Source organism: Colletotrichum destructivum, chromosome 3 (genome assembly GCF_034447905.1).
Source record: "Colletotrichum destructivum chromosome 3, complete sequence".
In the NCBI taxonomy this organism is placed as follows: domain Eukaryota; kingdom Fungi; phylum Ascomycota; class Sordariomycetes; order Glomerellales; family Glomerellaceae; genus Colletotrichum; species Colletotrichum destructivum.
This window is the reverse complement of record NC_085898.1, coordinates 2,777,448-2,794,160: the sequence shown is the minus strand read 5'-3', so window position 1 is coordinate 2,794,160 and position 16,713 is coordinate 2,777,448. Positions and strand designations below refer to the sequence as shown.

The 16,713-nt window shown below is 55.9% G+C and overlaps 4 protein-coding genes across 4 annotated transcripts; 2 read left to right on the top strand and 2 right to left on the bottom strand.

The window, feature by feature from the left end:
* Positions 1-312: 312 nt before the first annotated feature.
* CDEST_04929 (Putative SANT/Myb domain-containing protein) lies at positions 313-1,890 on the bottom strand (the record flags this gene model as incomplete). The annotated part of the gene is made up of 1 exon (XM_062921088.1): positions 313-1,890. One exon carries the CDS (start codon positions 1,888-1,890, stop codon positions 313-315), a length of 1,578 nt encoding a protein of 525 aa, XP_062777139.1.
* A 1,908-nt stretch (positions 1,891-3,798) lies between these two features.
* Positions 3,799-4,807, top strand: CDEST_04928 (uncharacterized protein). Its single transcript, XM_062921087.1, has 2 exons — positions 3,799-4,141; positions 4,341-4,807. The coding sequence occupies exons 1-2, from the start codon at positions 3,909-3,911 to the stop codon at positions 4,747-4,749; spliced, it is 642 nt and encodes a 213-aa protein (XP_062777138.1). The 5' UTR covers positions 3,799-3,908; the 3' UTR covers positions 4,750-4,807.
* A 194-nt stretch (positions 4,808-5,001) lies between these two features.
* On the top strand, positions 5,002-6,989 carry CDEST_04927 (Putative FMN-dependent dehydrogenase, cytochrome b5-like heme/steroid binding protein; the record flags this gene model as incomplete). Its single annotated transcript, XM_062921086.1, has 2 exons — positions 5,002-6,628; positions 6,744-6,989. 2 exons carry the CDS (start codon positions 5,002-5,004, stop codon positions 6,905-6,907), a joined length of 1,791 nt encoding a protein of 596 aa, XP_062777137.1. The 3' UTR covers positions 6,908-6,989.
* A 1-nt stretch (position 6,990) lies between these two features.
* CDEST_04926 (uncharacterized protein) lies at positions 6,991-8,953 on the bottom strand. The gene is made up of 3 exons (XM_062921085.1): positions 8,425-8,953; positions 8,205-8,370; positions 6,991-8,147 (listed from the first exon to the last, which is right to left on the bottom strand). Exons 1-3 carry the CDS (start codon positions 8,669-8,671, stop codon positions 7,229-7,231), a joined length of 1,332 nt encoding a protein of 443 aa, XP_062777136.1. The 5' UTR covers positions 8,672-8,953; the 3' UTR covers positions 6,991-7,228.
* Between the last annotated feature and the right edge of the window lie 7,760 nt (positions 8,954-16,713).

The following is a 16,713-nucleotide window of genomic DNA, read 5'->3' as shown; positions in this document are numbered from 1 at the left end:
GGTGCATAGACTAAGCAAAGCAACACTGGCAAGCCACTCAAGATGATGCTGGACTACGAGTGTCAATTAACCCAAGTATGCTGGAGCAAAATGAAGCAGACCACCCACCATCTATCCTTTGTGTTCCGTTGTTCACCCTTTCCTTTGTGGAAGGTGAACAACCGGATCCCAATTGCAATGATGAATTCCATGGGGACGACGGGCTGGCTCAGTGTAGCTCATGGCCAAGAATCCCCTGGGTAACCTTTTGTTGTCGATTCCTTATTGCTGCCGACTGTAAGTGTCCCAAAGACCTAGAGAAGGGCGACATCTTCACTCCTCGTCATCCTCGTCGCTGTCGACAAGCGCGTCCTCTGGGGCATCGGTACCCTCATTCGGATCCAGCATCTCCTTGTCGTGCGCTACTGAGGCGGCCCAGTACTGAATGCCTGCCGCCTTGCCTCTGTCCTCCTCAGCATCACAGCGCGTCTTGATCATGTGTAGAGGCACCATCCGGCCCGTGACGTTGTAGAAGTTGGCCTGCATCTCAAGCCACTTTGTTGCCTCCCTTTGGGACACCAAAGACGCCAGAATCTTATCGTCGCGTCGCTGGCGCTTGTCCAAAAGACTGGGTGGGTTGGCAATTTTCGGGGGAAGCATCAGCGACGACAATGGCGGCGGCGGCGAGGGGTAGAGGGTCGGGTTGACGTGGCGGCGGATGTAGCGCTCCTGGCGGGCGAGCTCACGAGTGTAGCATTGGTTGGGAGGGCCATCGCCATACTCACCATCATTGCTAGTAGCGGAGGATGTGGAAGAGGATGTCGAAGTGGTGTCGCGCAGCAGGGCGAGGCGGCTGCGGAGGGACGAGTTGGGGGAGTCGCCGATGGAGTTGGAGGACGGGGTGGTTTTGGGGGTGCTAGGCCCTTCCGAACTCTTAATGCCTTCATGCTTCTTGGCCTTCTGGCCGTGTCTCTTTGGCTTGGGAGCGCAGTCTCCCGTTTCTTTGGTCGTGTCGTCTGCCATAGTTTTTCCCTTGTTCTTCTTCTGGTCGGCCTTTCGCGCAGCCTTTCTCTCGGCCTTGGACTTGAACTTTTCATTAGCCTTCTGCCCCTCCTGACTCTGGTCAGATTGGGTCTCGTCCACAGAGTCGGATTGGGAAACATCTCCTCCAGACTCAGTCTGCGAGTCGCCTCCGGACTCTGAGTTTGCGGCGTTGATCTTGGCCACATGCCATCGCTTCCTGACCTCATTCTTGCCCCGGTTGATGGCGTTCCCAATCGAGGCCCAGGATTCGCCGCCATTCTTCATGCTGATGATGAAAGCATCCTCTGAGGGGGTCCAGTTGCCTGCATTTGACGATTGCGCGCTGGATGAGGCGCACCCGCTCTTGGAGGACTCGCCACCAGAGGTGCTTGCCTCGTTAGAAGCGGTTTCACCAGACGTAGTTGACTGGGCCATTTCTATCTCAGCGCTGCTAGCTTCAGATGATGTAAGCTTCTCTAAGATGGTACTTGTTTCTGCAGAAGATGTGTTTGCCGAGATGCCAGGCTCCCTTTCCACATCATCTGCAACCTCGGCCTTCTTCTGGTGTCGGCTGTTCCTCCCTTTCTTGTGGGAGGTCTTGAGGTCAAGCTCACTGTTGCTGGCCTCTGCGCCAGGAGTAGATTGGTCGTCGGTGCTGACCTCTGAGCTTGGGGTAAAAGAAGTTTCAACCGAAGTGTTGTTGTCGTCGGACTCAAAGAGGTCACCGACGGACATGTTAGGGAAGACATCAACAAGCGTCATGGTGTCGCTGGCGTTGTCATCGGCTTGGATGGTCACTGTAGTAGTTGAGAAGTTTCCATCGCCATTCCCAGTCCCAGCGGCAGGATCCTGGAGGTGCTTTGACTTGTTCTTCTTTGACTTCTTCATGGCGGTCAGGTGTAGTAGTGTGTGAGCTGGGACTGAAAAGGTCTTAAAGTTGGCACTTTGTCTGGGGTTTGGTTAATGAATTGTGAGAAAGAAGGCGCATGGGCTAGGAGATGCATACCTACTGGATTTGTAGATACTACCTGGCCAATACCAGTACCAAAATTTGAGAGGGATGTGAAGTGAAGTCTCAGCAACTGAGTACTGATTGGTGCTGGATAAAGAAAATCAACTAGTTTCAGAGATCCTTCTTAGTGTCAGTAAAAATAAAGCTAGTGAGGCCATGCTGACTGGAGTTACCTTGAGATTACGGCCGTATTTTGGTATCGAATCAAGTGACTGATAAGTAACGAGGTGATGCTTGATGGAAGTTGTTTGATGAAGTTGATCGTCTCTGAGTCTGTGTTTAGTTCATCTCATTGTGATGAACTGGAAGGGGCAAGTGGAGAAGATATTATTGAAGAAGTACGGTTGTCGCAGGGCCGTGATGAAGTTGATAGCGAGCCAGTAGCTTCCGTTCTTGGGGTCCTCTCTTTTTGTTTCTTGGCTGATCAAAATCGCGGCAGTGATCGCCAAGCGAGAAGGTGCGGTGCTGCCTAGGGGTGGACTCAGATTTCCTCTACCTTTTCTGGCTGCAATTTATTGTGGTGATATCAAGGTCAGCTGATTGTATTGAGAAGCTGTCTTGGTATCCAGAACCGCTGTCGGTAGTTAGAGGCAGGGAGTCTATTGCTACAGGAGACTTCCGCGGTAGGATTATGTTCCAATAGAGTAGGAAGTCTTCCCTGGCGAAGGGCTTTTTGGGGAGACAACTAGAAGGCTCTTTCCTTGTTACGCTGTTGGCACCAGGTGGCAAAGCAAGCAAGGGAAGCCCAATAGTCAGAAATCTGTTGAGACAAAATGGAGAATGAAATGTGACAGGCTTCGATCTCAGTTCTCTCACGTGTTCAAAATGCAAGTATGGTCTCTGCTGGATTCGATTGGGAGTTGTTTGAGAAGAGTGAGAGATTGAGCTAAGGGAACTACGAAGCCAGTGACGGTAGGATGGAAACGACACACAGCAGAGTGGACTGTTACACTGGGCGGAGAAGAAGGGGTAATAAAAAAGACTGGGTTCTGCTATAGGTGGTGTAAGTGTACACCGCGCCCCTTCCAACATGGGGGGATTCCCGAAATAGTTGTGGCGGGATCATGAGCAGTTCTGCAACGAACGTAAAGGGCGCTGCCGCCTGTGGCTGTGAAACCATGCAGCAGAGAGGTCAAAATCAAACTGGATTTGAAGCTCCAATCAGTTCATGACCGCGGAGGTGCCCAGAACACCAGCCTCAGCAGGTGAGCGAGGGGGCAGAGAGAACGATCGGGCATCGGATGCATGTGTACGGATCCGCTGAAACATCGGACGAAGCGATGAAACAAGATTCGGGGTCCCCAAAGCATGAAAGGGCCCAGAGCTGGCGAGACCGGGCGGTCTGATGGTCTGGCGATCTGCCGATGGCTTACGACCGTCTCTCTCCCTTTTTCTTCTTTTTTGTTTTGGTTTTGGTTGGATAGGCCCCCGTTGGAGACTCGGCTTCAATGGTTCACATGCCGAAGAGGGGCATCAGTCGTGTAACGTGCAGAGTTTGACTTTAGGTGAGAAGATAGAAGCAGCAGCCGACTGTACGACGCCAGGGTTGGTGCATGCTCAGATGGGCACGGAGACAAGTTGGATTATGATTTATCGGGTTGATGGGGATGTTAAAGACAAGGTCCGGGGTTGGGTTGCGGCTCTGAGGGACGGCCAATTAGACTCATTCCGCTTCTTTGATGACTCATCCGGGACCCCACCAGATGTTGCTATTAGCAGCAGCCGTCATCGGGCTTTGAACACCTAGGTAGGTACCGCCGGGGTCCTGAGGGCCAAGAAGTTGTCGGAAAGCCTGAAACAGCAGCAACCTCTTCTTTTTTGGTTCCCGCCGCTTCAACCCATCACATCCCAACACGACCGACACAAAAACACACACACACACACACACAACTATATGCATGCAGCAAAAATGGCAACATCATCCTCACTTCCCGAGCTGCCGCCCAACTACCAAAAAGCCCTCGAGCTGATCGACGAGGCCCACAGGCAAGACCCCAGGCCGTCGGCGGTCGAGTCGGTCACTTTCGAGCTTGACTATGCGCAGAAGATGACGCGATGGCTCGCCGTGCGGTGTCCGACGGCGCCTCCCGTATTGCAGCTGGCCTGCCGCGCCCAACACTTCAGGAGGTAACACCGAGCATCCTTTTCCCCATTTCCCCATTTCCCCTTTCTTTCCCCGCCTCCCTTTATTTTTGTGCACAAGGAATTCTAAGCCTTTCGGCTCGCATGCTTGTAAACACATGAGACGATGAATAAGGCACATGGCGTGACGAATCAATCAGCATGAGAGTTTCTGACTCACTGGCGAACTTGGCGCAAAACATAGATGGGAGATTCCCCGCAACACCTACCCAATGACCCGGCCGGGCTACCTCACCTGGCGTGCGAAACTTAAGTCCCAAGCGGCGGCGCAGGTGGCCGAGCTCATCTCGTCGTCGCCCGGAATCCAGCCGGAGCTAGCCCGGGAGGACGTCGACCGCGTGGCGGCGCTGATCCGCAAGGAGAACCTGAGCGCAGACGAGGAGACGCAGGTGCTCGAGGACGTGGCGTGCCTCGTCTTCCTCGACGACCAATTTGACGCCTTTGAGAGCAAGGAAGAGATCGACGAGGATAAGATCATCGGCATCCTACGCAAGACATGGGCCAAAATGAGCGAGCCGGGTCGCGCTCTGGCGCTGAAGATGGATCACAGCGAGAGGGCCCAGAGTCTTATCGGCAAGGCTCTGGCGGGGTAGGGGAATTCGAGATGATGGAGGGGCAGTGGAATGAAATAAAATAAAAATCAATCGACAAGCCAGCCAGCCAGACCGTCGCCGGCCAATGCGCCATCGGTGATTAACAGTCATGACACCTGCTGTTCACCCCGCTGTACCCCGCTGTAGCCTGTACAGGTAGGTAACCCAGGCATTTCTTTGGCGAGCGACCTTCCCCCAGCCACCCACTCGAGATTGAGGAACCCATCAGCGCCTACAGTGCGACGGCCCGCAATGCCCATGTCGCATCAAAGAGGAAACCCGGGGGGGCAGGACACGGCGTTGGCAACGGCAACCCCACCACCGAGATCCCCTTCGGCGCAATACCGCCCGAACTCAACACCACATCCCCCCCCCTGGGTACCGGTCCCACCGCTGCACCGGCATCCGGAGGGGGAAGCCGTCCTACAAAGACGCGGACCGCCCAGGACTTCACTTCCGACCCCACGACGACGACAACCCACGTCAAATGTCATGCCGCCCCCGACACTCCATCCCGCCGAGGTATCCAGACACAACCGCCTCGACGATCTCTGGCTCGTCATTGACGGCCACGTCTACGACTTCTCTGCCTTCGTCCGCGAGCACCCCGGGGGTATCGCTGTGATCCTTCAGTGTGCCGGCAAGGACGCTACCGACGTCTACTCTGAGGTCCACGGCCCCAATCTCGTCCGATCCACGCTTCCTCCGGACTGCCATAAGGGCGTCCTGGCCCCCGGCGCCGTCTTGGCGAAGCCTCGACAGCATAGTTTCCAGCAGCAGCAGCAGCAGAGGCAACATCAGCAACAGAAACCCCAAGAAACCATGGCCGGTGCTAGGCGGGCCCTCGAGTCCCTCCCCTCCAAACCGCCCCTCGACACCCTCATATCCGCCCACGACTTCGAACAGGCCGCGTCGGCCTCCCTCTCCCCCAAAGCCTGGGCCTTTGTCTCCTCCGCCGCGACGGACCTGCACACCAAGGCCCGCAACGCGTCGGCCTACTCCCTCATCGGCCTGCGCCCGCGCGTCCTCGTCGACGTCGCCGCTGTCTCTACCTCTACCACCATGCTCGGCCACCCCATGCGCTCCCCCATCTTCTGCCCCCCGACCGCCATGGCCCGCCTCGTCCACCCGGATGGCGAGAAGGAGCTCGCCCGCGCCTGCAGGTCCGCCGGCGTCCCGCAGTGCGTCTCCGTCTCCGCCTCCTTTCCCCTGGACGAGATCCTCGCCGCCCAGGCCGCCCACCAGCCCGCCACCCCCTACGACGTGCCTGTCTTCTTCCAGCTGTACGTCGACAAGGACCGCGCCAACTCGGAGCGCCTGCTCCGCTCCGCCCAAGCCCAGGGCGTCAAGGCCCTCTTTCTGACCGTCGACGCCCCGATTCCCGGCAAGCGCGAGGCCGACGAGCGCGTGCGCTCCGACGAGTCCCTCGGCTCGCCCATCTCTGGCGCGCGCGCCGTCAACGACGCCAAAGGCGGCGCCCTGGGCCGCATCATGGGCAGCTACATTGACGCCTCGGTGAATTGGTCCGACATCGCCTGGCTTCGCCGCACCGTGCCGGGCCTGCCCATCGTCCTTAAGGGTGTACAGACGTGGATGGACGCCGAACGCGCCGTTGAGGCTGGCGTCGAGGCCATCGTACTCTCCAACCACGGCGGCCGGAGCCTCGACACGTCGCCTGCCACCGTCACGGTGCTACTGGAACTGCAGAAGAACTGTCCGCACGTCTTTGACAGGCTGGAGGTGTACGTCGACGGCGGCGTCTCGCGCGGGACCGACATTTTCAAGGCGCTGTGCCTGGGCGCCAAGGCCGTTGGCGTCGGCAGGGGGTTGTTGTACGGGCTTAACTACGGCGCCGAGGGCGTCGAGCGCTTTATCGAGAGTGAGTGACATCTTCCCTTTCCTTCTTTGATATGCCCCCCACCCCTTCCCCCTTCTCCCCCTCAAGCCGCATTCCGAAAAGAGGGTTTTGGAACGAGGAAAACTGACTTGTGCAGTTCTGCGAGACGAGCTGGAAACGACCATGAAGATGTGCGGTGTCACGAGCCTCGACCAGGTTCACCCGGGCTTTCTCAACACGCTGGCCGTGGACCACCTGATCCCTGGACGACAGCACAATCCAAACACGCCCTGGCGCCGTGACAGGCATAGCCGGTTGTGAACTTTGGGCATCGAAAGCGCATGAGATGATGCACCCGGAGAGTGGGGAGGGAATAGATGCGTCCTCGGTTTGAAACTCAATTTGTGCATTAGAGAGAGGGTCGTAAACCTGTTCAGGCCGTGTAAAAGATGATGGGGGGTTATTGCATGTACACATAACGAATGGTTCACCCTTTCACATCCCTGTCCCTTCATTGTCTTGCTAGAACCCCGTCTTCCCATGCTAATGGGTGGTAGGCTTTGTAGACATTATATCATACCCTTGATAACCCAAATCCATCCCCAATATGTTCCGTTCCCTTGCACCCATACCCTCCGTCGTCTAAGCCAGTTCCCGCAATTCGTTGTCGCCCCTATGAGTAGGCAGCTCGGACGTGAAACCGGGCTGCTGGTAATGTTGCTGCGGATGTGCCGGCTGTCCCTGCGCAGGTGGCGGCGGCGCGTTATAGTAACTTCCTTGATGCTGCTGCTGCTGCTGCTGCTGCTGTGGGGGAGGATATGTCGGGCTACCCGCGTTCTGAGTCGCAACGTACTGCGGAACCCCGGACTGGTACGTCGGCGAAGGGCTCAAGGGCGGCGGGCTCGCCGGGGGGCTGACGCCGGTTTGCTCATACGAGCCCGTCGTGACATCGTACGGCTGCTTGAGCATGCTTTGTCTGTTGTCCACAGGCGCGAAACCCTGCGGGTAGGTGCTGTCCTGGGAAGGGTGGGGTGGAGGAGCGTAGCCTCCCGGTGACGACTGCTGCGTCGGCGGGGCCATGGGTTGCTGGTACATCTGCGGCTGTCCCTGCTGAGGTGGCGGAGGACCGTTATATGTGGCAGGAGCGGCCAGGCTGTTGGTGTTGTTTGCGGCCGCGTCCTTCTTCTTCTTACGGCGGAGGAAAATGATGCCGAAGACGATGAGGGCGATGGCGGCTACGCCTCCGACAACACCGCCAACGATGGCGCCTACTGGGGTGGATGACCCGCCACCACCACCGCCGCCACTGCCGGACCCCCCTGACGCAGCAGCAGTTGAGGATGCTGGAGACAGGGTGCCCGTGTCGGTAAGAGAGGCAGTGGGTTGGATAGACCTTGCTAACGGATCGGATGTCGTAGCCTCATCTGTGACGGAGGAGTCTGTGGGATTGGCATAGACGACGACTCTCTGTTCACTGACGGCGCATCCGTAGAGAGTATATCGATTGAAGTCTGAACCGGAGTAGACGTAAGTGATGCACTCGGGCTGTGCTGAAGCAGAACTGTTGGTCTATGAGCCAGGGTTCACGTGTGAGTGAAACTAGCAAAGCTTCACATACCAGAACCGCATGAGCGTGTCACCGCTGGTGTAGAACCTTGAGGAAGAGGACGGGAGACAGCTGGTGGCAATCCTGCAATCCGTCAACGCGGAGGACGCGCAGCACCCAACCACGGAGTAGAAGCTGTTGATGACACAAGTTCCGACCTCGCAGTAGATGGAATTGGCTGTGCTCAAAGGTTATCTTCACCGGTCGAGTCTGTCATGCAGATGCTACTCACTGGATTCACCGGAAATGTAACCGCAAGTGTCGTCGCCTCTCACACGCTTGGCCAGCTTCAGTTCAACATTGGCCGGGTCGGGCGCCGTTGTAGGCCTGGGACTGAACCCGAGCTCCTCCATGTTCATCGCGGCAATGGTTTGCTTGGGGGGCACCCAGCTCGGGGTGTCGTCCTGCCATCTCAACGCCTTAGACTCCGAGCCCAAGCACAGGCAGGCAAGAGCTCCTAGGGGAATAAGCCGTCCCATGTTGATATTACTTGAGGCTCCCGATGTGTGTCAACGGAATAAGAGAAGGAGAAGGAAAGAGAGAGAGAGAGAGAGAGAGAGAGAGAGAGGAGCAAGGACAGGAGTAGAGAGGGGAGGGGGATAAAAAGGAGACAGATTCGAAAGGAAGCTGCGAGAGAAAAGGGAGACAGAGACAGTCTGCCAGATACTGATAGCAACCACACCAACTCGGGCTGAGATGAAAGGTTACCGAGTCGAAGACGCCCTGCATGAGGGGGGGGGGAACGTCAACCGACAAACCATCCATCCATCCATGGCATCTCCCAGCACCAATGAGGCTCAAGAGAATTCCAGCTCCAACTCCTCCTGCGACTCGTGTTTGGTGTCATAGTCCGGGGTATGCGTGCGTAGGTGGTTGGACTGGGCGGAAGCTCCGCCTCGCGAGGTGCGGGTATGGACTGATGTGCTGCGAAGGCGGTGGTTCAACCCAGCCTGGCAAGGCAGACAGATACTTGGCCAGCCACATGCCATGCTGATCAACTCGATCAAACCGGTTGACCACTGTCCAATTTCGCTCCTGACTTTCATTGCTTCACCATCACTGATTACGCAACCAACTCGACCAAGAGACGGTCCCCATGGGCGCTTAGAGATTCACTCACTCGAGAGTCTCTATAACACCCACCCAGCCGCAGCCGCAGCCGAAGCCGCAGCCGCAGACAATAAAACAAGCTCCAGCCCTGCCACGACAACTCATCGTTGGTGTTGAACATTGGGCATGATGGCGGTGTGTGGTGGAGTCTAGCGTGCCCAAGACAAGACTATCAAGCCCTTTAACCCGAACCGGAGAATGTGGCTTACAGCTGAAGGCAGGCCTCAGCCCAGCTCCCGGTTGAACTCGCCAACCCCGCCCAATCACACACCAGCCAGCTGAGCAGGCCTGCAGCGACTCCAGCGAGCTTGACTGACGATCCCGCGTCGTTTCTTGCCGAAAACCCTGGCCAAGAGCCTGCTGGTTGCTAGTTCAAATACGAAATGCCATGCAAGTCTGAACCCAGCGTCTCAACTCTCGAGCACCCATCGCGGAAACCGGAGAGCTCGGGCGGAACGTATCCATGGCGAAGGCAAGGCGGTTTAGGCAACCTCTGCGCCGAATGATCCCCGCGTAGTCAGTCAGTCAGTCACCTGGCCTGGTCAGGCTATGCTCGACCGGTACGGATAGTGTGGATGGTGCTCTTTTAGCAGCTGTTCCTTTTACATTCACCTCTCACGGATTCTGCGGGGAAGGCTCTTGACGGCCACGTCGGCGAGAAGGCCCGGCGCCGAGACGATTGACAGGTTTTCATTGGGTAGATTGAAAGCAACTTGTTATTGATGGCGGTGGGCAGATGTCGTCGGGTTTGGCTCATGTCCGTAGCCGCGAATTGCTTGACATCGATGCCGCATTGGCGCTGCAGTCATTGGGAGACTACTCGTCCATTCCGGGACGGTTGCGCAAGAATTCTGCGCGTAGCTGTTCTAGATATTCGAGTATCTGTAAGCACGGCGCAACGAAAGACCGGGCTTGGTCTTGCGGGCATGAGAACATCAAAAAAGCCATTGACCGCGTATTGCCGAAGCCGTCCGCATGCAAGCTCCTCGTATTGGACAGGCGCTGTACCTGCTGGCGGCTTTGCTTGGTCTGTCGCGAGCGATGGCAGAAAATCAGGCTGGACTCTGATATTATCTGTAGTTCCAGTCAGGCATGGCTACCAACTGCCGCAGAGCAGTAGTGTTTCACCTCGGGCTTCTATTGTGACTACCGAACTACCCCGACTGGTGACGGGAGTCTCTTTGACTCAAGAAATGGATCAGCTTACCATTGACTGGTCATAATTCCGAACATCAGAACCTCGATGGTTTCTTCAGGCCCGAATACTCGGCCTCCGTCCCCGTCCCTGTCGCCGTTGGTCATTTGACCGTAGAGCCGGAATTATGCTAGAAACTAGAGGGATATGTCATCCAGCAGATGAAAACCTTTACCTTGACGCCGGCAAACAATTCCCTAGGGTAGTCATCTCCAGCTGACTCTGCATTATGCCTGTTTTTTTAGTCCTCTTCGCTGCCGTTTCTAGCCCATGTTACGGCCAAGTGACGCAACAGACAGTCAATATACAACTTCTTTCTTCGATGGTCTGGATAGTCGAAATTCAGCCGGATCTTGATCGACAGTGATGGGGCTGAGAACTCGGATCGCTGGCGCTCTTCTACCTTATTCTCTCTTCCTAACCGAAAGATGACCTGACGTCGATGTCTTGCGGAAATGGCTTGTGGTGGCTTTGTAGACCTCCTTTTTGTTGCTGAGCGCATACATCAAACTGGAACGGCGACACAGAACGCTTTGGCGGCACGTAATGGCTCCGTCCACGAGATCTCAAGAGCACACAGTGCTGCCACCATATCCGCTGCTCGAAGCTTCTATCGGCAAGAAAGATCGGAAATCTGTGATGTTGTGGTCGGGAAACAAAAGCCCAAGATCCTGTGTCCGGGCCGTTGAGTTCGCAATCCCCGATGACGAGGCTTCGGTCCGAATTCAGACTTGAATCACATAGGGGCCCAAGAGTATTGTTCCAGAGACTTCTTCCAAATTCGGTTTTCCATATGAAGATTGGTGTGAATGCAAGCGAACCGTGACGCTCGTGGCGGTTCCCGAGCATTTTCTAGAGAGAGCATCGCCAAACTAAAATCAACTGGCGCCGTCCACTCGTATGACCTGCTTGGGGTTGTTTTACGAACCCATCATGTAGAAAAATTTCGGCGTATCGTGAACTCAAGCGTCAGGGAGACAACTGGCCAAGCATAAAGAGCATGAGATCGCTGAAGTATGAGTGAGCACATAGCCCGGTTGCCGTCGGCTGGTTCAGCGGCGGTATCGGCGAGGGAATAGCTGCGCCTCCCTTCTTTTTGAACCTCAGTACCCTCTTGGACTAAGTCATGTATCTTGTTAACGCGTTTGAGGTCGTCGAGCATCCCGTTGTCGATACAGTCGACGACCGCGCCAGAGCACGTGCTCCAGGTCATCAAGGGGGCGCTCAATCTTGGTATCGAGATATTAGGCTCGTTGCCAGTGGGTTAAAGCCACACCACTCTGGCATCGGAGGTCCGGATATCGGATCAATATTGGCAAGCCGGGCGGAGACACAACTTGAACCCAACGGAGGCTCCTATTTCGAATCGTTGACTGTACTTCTTCGGGATGCAACACAGAAGATGCGGCATGCGAAACTGCTGCAGTGGCAAACGCCTTGTCTCCGTCACCTCGTACACCGCGCCACTTTGGCATGGATATGTCCCATATGCGGCTAGGCTCTGGTTGTCGTTTTCAGATGTGCCGTGATGGAGCCAGTGTGTGCTTTGTGACCATCTTCCCGAGAAGCCCCAAGAACTGTCAAGACGTCTTGCAGGAGCTTGAATCGGCGGAGAATTGGCGGGGAACTGGCCAAAAAAAATTTTTTATGATGTATCGAGCAGTTGGCCGGAAATACCGGGGGCAGGTGCACCGAAATTGTATTACCTTCATTGAAGAGGGTTATCCAGTCGCGTTGCTGAAGTTTCCAACAACGCATGCGCACATAGGACAGTTCCCTTGGAAGATGTAAGTCAAAGCTGGAAAACCCGTGGTAACGTAGGGGTCGGAGTTTCCCAACCCAAGACGTCGGAATACGTACGATTAAGGTACTGGTCCGTGACGATAAAGTTCAGAAGGGAAACAGCGTGTTTCTCCTCAGCTGACTGTCCAACCGCAGCGATCACTACGGCCGGCAGACCGTTGTGGACAGTCAAAAGATCGGTCGGTTGCGCCAAAGATTAAAATCCTAGGGCCTTGGCTTGGGTGGCTTGGAGTTCCGCTCACACCCAAAAGCACAGCGATGGGATTAGATGGTGGTCAATGACGACGTCCAAAGAGCCAATGGAGCGCAGAGCCTCAAGAATCGGGATGATCAATGGCAACCCTGACGCTTTCAGAGGCCCGATCAAAAACCACAGGAGAAATTGCACCTCGGCCCCGAGCGCGAGTTGTTCGACGTAGTACCATGGGCTCCATCCGAAGCAGCGACAACTGCTACTGGCGTTTGTATCGACCTCATCTCGGACTACAGAAATCGGCTAGCCACTGGTGAACGATGGCATGCCTGGAGGTCGACGGGCCGCGATCGATGATTCTCGGGGACGTGAACAACGATCGCGATTCCAGGCGACCCGGCATTGGACATTGCTCCCAATCAAACACGGCGCGGCTGTCGTCAGCTCCACACGCCCTGTTCCTGTACAAAGTCAAACAGCGCCATACGGAATAGAGCGTTGAGTGAGAGAGTGATGCAGAATTTGTAGACCCTGGGACGCTACCACCCGACTGGAACGATGCTGTGATCAGATCGAGGACCCCGAGATCTCAACAAGCGCCTCGACACTGTCTTCGCATGTCGCACCAAGAGCCACTAGCTCATCCCTAGGGTAAGGTTACCCAGCAAGGAAATCCGGTGAAGAGCAGTCACCAATCGTGAACGGGTAATTGCAGCGCCGGCCGCATAGATCAAATCCCTCCAGACGGCTACCTGCATGCTACATGCCTCTTGAAGTCCTGCTCGAGATGGCGCCTCCCCGCCCTGGCTGTCTACGGGGAGACGGTCGCCAGCTCGCGTAAGGGATGCTATGGTGTATTACTGCGGCGGGATGGTTTGCTGGACAACGGACGGGTGCCGGATCTGCGGGTCGAGACGGAACCTGACTGAAATGTAATCTCGTCAGCGAGATGTATACTTGACCACGGTGGCGTCTGCTCAGCATGTGCTTTTGTCTGCAAAGGCTGGACCCGCATTGGCGCCCCCCGATGGGATGTTGCCCCCACTTGCTCACGGAATGGCAAGTGCTATCTGCAGGTTCTCAACGATGAAGAGGCCTCTGGAGTCGCTGCAAGCCACGGCAACGCCACGGCGACACCCCGGTGCTGGCTCAGAGACACAGGGGCCAGTACCATGGTAAACACAGCGGTGGGAATCTGCAAGGCAGCTGTCTGATGTCCCTGTAGATCGTTCCCGCGCATGCTAAGCCGCTCCGACTTGTAGCGCCATGCCAATTGTTGGGTGCCAGGGAGTGTATTTTTTGTCTCGTACAACTAACTAACTGGTGGCTTGGTAGGGTGGGCGAAATGAGCTTTCCGATCAGACATGCCGACAGCGTGCAGGAAGCGGATGTGGGATGGCTGAACCACTAACCACCGTCCACCGCAAACTGATGGAGTCGACGAACAGATCTGATGGCTGGGACTGATGCCAGGGCACTTTGCACGGCACTGACCACGGTCCGTTACTTAGTGCTATTCGGAGAATTAGATCGGGAAGCGCCGCAAAGGGGCCAGAACATCGCGACTATTTCGAGCGCAAGGCGTCAAGCTAAAAGTCATCGGACGGGCGTTCGTCGGCATCATCGCCTGTCTGCCCTGGTACCTGAGAACTGGCAGCAGGGCAACCGAAGACCTCGCTCTTCGCGTCAAGATGGACACGTGCCAATCTCCCCAAGGGGGTAGGGGTAAGGCAAGGAAGGGTGTGAATGATGACTGCAGCTTGGCTCCGAGGCGGGGGATGGTTCGAGTTCTTTGGCACGGCGAGGATGGAGGCGGGGGAGCGAGGAGGATTTGGAATCGGTTGTCGGGAGCGAGCAGAGCATTCGAGCTCGTGTACCTGTAGACATGCCTGCGCGAGTACGGTTCAAACAAACACAGAGGCCGGGCCCATGGACCAAATGAGCGACTAAGAACTCGCAGGAGGCCTGTAGGCAGCAGGCAAGTTGACTGTGTCTCGGTTGACTGAACTACCGGTTCATTCCACCCTGTGTCCCATCCAATACAGACCATCCATTGCGTCCCGGCCTCTCCGATGTGACTGTCCGCAGATGCATGGAGAGCAGTAGAAATTAACGAGCCGCCGGCGGTCAAGTCGTCCAGGCCCGTCTCAATCGTGCAGCTCTCGGCCGGAGCAGGGGTCCGATCCCTGCAAATGCCTGGTGGGCCTCTCCTTTGCCTTGGTACTATTGTACTCGTGCGAATAGTCGCTTCCAGTGACATTTTGGTATACTAGGCTGGTTGGATATCGCAGGATCATCATGTCGTGTGACACAACACGATCTCTTGAGCATGCTCTAGCCTCTGGGTGATCTGAGGGGAGGGAGGGGTTTGTATCGTTGCCATTCTTTCTCAACTCATGGCGGGAGGCCGGGGGCAGCAAAGTTAGAAAGGTGAGAGACAACGGAAGTGATTGTACGATGCTGATATGGAAGGCTCGGAAAACCCCGCAGGTATCAGGGTCGACTTGCTTGTTCTAAAGGGATTTAGGTGTATGCTGCATGCAGCGGCTTACATGATTCATTGCGGTGCAGGCGCAACAATTGAACAGAAGAGTGAATGAGGGATAAGGCCGGCTTCCATCATGGCGGTAGCCGACTTTCCCGGTCGAGGAAAATGACGGTTTCCCCGGCGAAGCAGGGTACCGGCTACGGTGCCAGAGCCCGCCAGAGGCACTGCTTCGCACGGCATCTCGATATCGACATCGCCAGGGAGGCAGAGATTGAATGCCATCGTCATGAGCAAACATAACGGCGGCAAGGGCTCCTCCCCCTCCCTCCTCTATCCGGCCTTGGCGCAAGGCGTAAACGAGAGTGGCGGCTTTCTTGACTTGCACCAGTGGCATCGTCGTGGGCTGGCTGTTTGCTTGCTTTTTCCTTGGTCCGTCCATCCATTAGCGTTTGACGGGCGCCCACTCACTCGTGGGCTCCCTCTGGCGTCCACTTCTCTTAATGCGCAATTTTTTTATAAGAAAATTCTTTCTTCTTGAACCTTTCGGCAGTGATGACGGGAGGAAGGTTAGACCAAGCATCCAGAACACGAAGATGGCTTGGACCAGCAGCGAAGTTCTCGACTCAAGCGTGCCTCCTGGTCGAGGTCTTTGGTATCCCACAGCCTCCTTTCGAGCCTCCGGTATCTCCGAGGCAGTCGGTATTCAATCAACATGTCTGCTGCCTTTGGACGGAGATGAAAAAAAGGGACGCCGGGACATAGGGGCAGGGACAAACCGAGACCCCAATAGTCTTTGTGCGAGGGCCTTAGAAGTCGACTAAACCGTTTTCCGTCGTTGATGGGAGCAAGGAGTATCACCCGGTGCCATTCACTAGAGTCAGGGATTGTGTAAAATCTGCTTGCCAAAGGTGGCAATCGGATAATACGTTTATAAAAAAACAAAAACGGACACCCGACAAGATCGTGTGTGACTGACGAGTAACTCGCCGGGCTGTGGATTCTTTCCCCTTCAGCTTTGGGGGTTTCTTTTCCCTTTCCGCCACTTCTCTCGCGCGCTGTTTGTCCAGGCTGCAGGCAGGCAGGCAGGCAGGCAGGCAGGCAGGGGGCGAAATCGTGAGAAAGGCGCTATGAGTGAAGGACTGAGGGAGTGAAGGTGACTGAGCCAGGGGCAACCGCTTTAATAATCCCATTCTCTCCCCAAGGTATCTACGGAGATTTCCCCATGAGGCTCGGCTGGATGTATGCGAGTGACTGGCCGAGAAGCGTTCGGCTGTAAGTCGGATCTGAGTCTCATGAACGTCAAAAGCGACCAAGTGTCATTGAATGCCTCGCAAACCTTAACCGAGTCAACCGGTGTCGGTGTTGGTGCATGAAGCAGGGACGAGACGGCATTGTAGAGCCGGACGACGCTAAACGTGATTTAATGTCTTGATTGTGTGGGTAGGAAGGTTAGGTGCAGTATCTGGCTGGCCCCAGTTAATCGCTTGCGAGTTCGATGCAACCACCATACACCCGGGCCACTGGGACGCGGACGCGGCCCTCGTTGCTCTTCTTCCTTACCCTTCTTTCCATGAATCCTTCTCGCTCTCTCGAGTCCTCCACGCGCTGCATGAACCTAGAGATAGGGTATCATCCGCCCATGCTTCTCCTGCCTTCCGCCCAATGCTGTTCCTTCCGACGAAGACTCCGGCTATAAACCCGCACCCCACCTCGGCATCCGCTTGACCCACAC

What these genes read in the sequence shown, in the direction of transcription:
- CDEST_04926 (XM_062921085.1), bottom strand. Translation starts at nt 8,671, where the DNA reads ATGGGACGGCTTATTCCCCTAGGAGCTCTTGCCTGCCTGTGCTTGGGC. An exon ending in TTACATTTCCGGTGAATCCA is followed by an intron (nt 8,371 to 8,424) that starts GTGAGTAGCATC and finishes CTTTGAGCACAG; the next exon opens with CCAATTCCATCTACTGCGAG. An exon ending in GACACGCTCATGCGGTTCTG is followed by an intron (nt 8,148 to 8,204) that starts GTATGTGAAGCT and finishes ATAGACCAACAG; the next exon opens with TTCTGCTTCAGCACAGCCCG.
- CDEST_04928 (XM_062921087.1), top strand. Translation starts at nt 3,909, where the DNA reads ATGCATGCAGCAAAAATGGCAACATCATCCTCACTTCCCGAGCTGCCG. An exon ending in CGCGCCCAACACTTCAGGAG is followed by an intron (nt 4,142 to 4,340) that starts GTAACACCGAGC and finishes CGCAAAACATAG; the next exon opens with ATGGGAGATTCCCCGCAACA.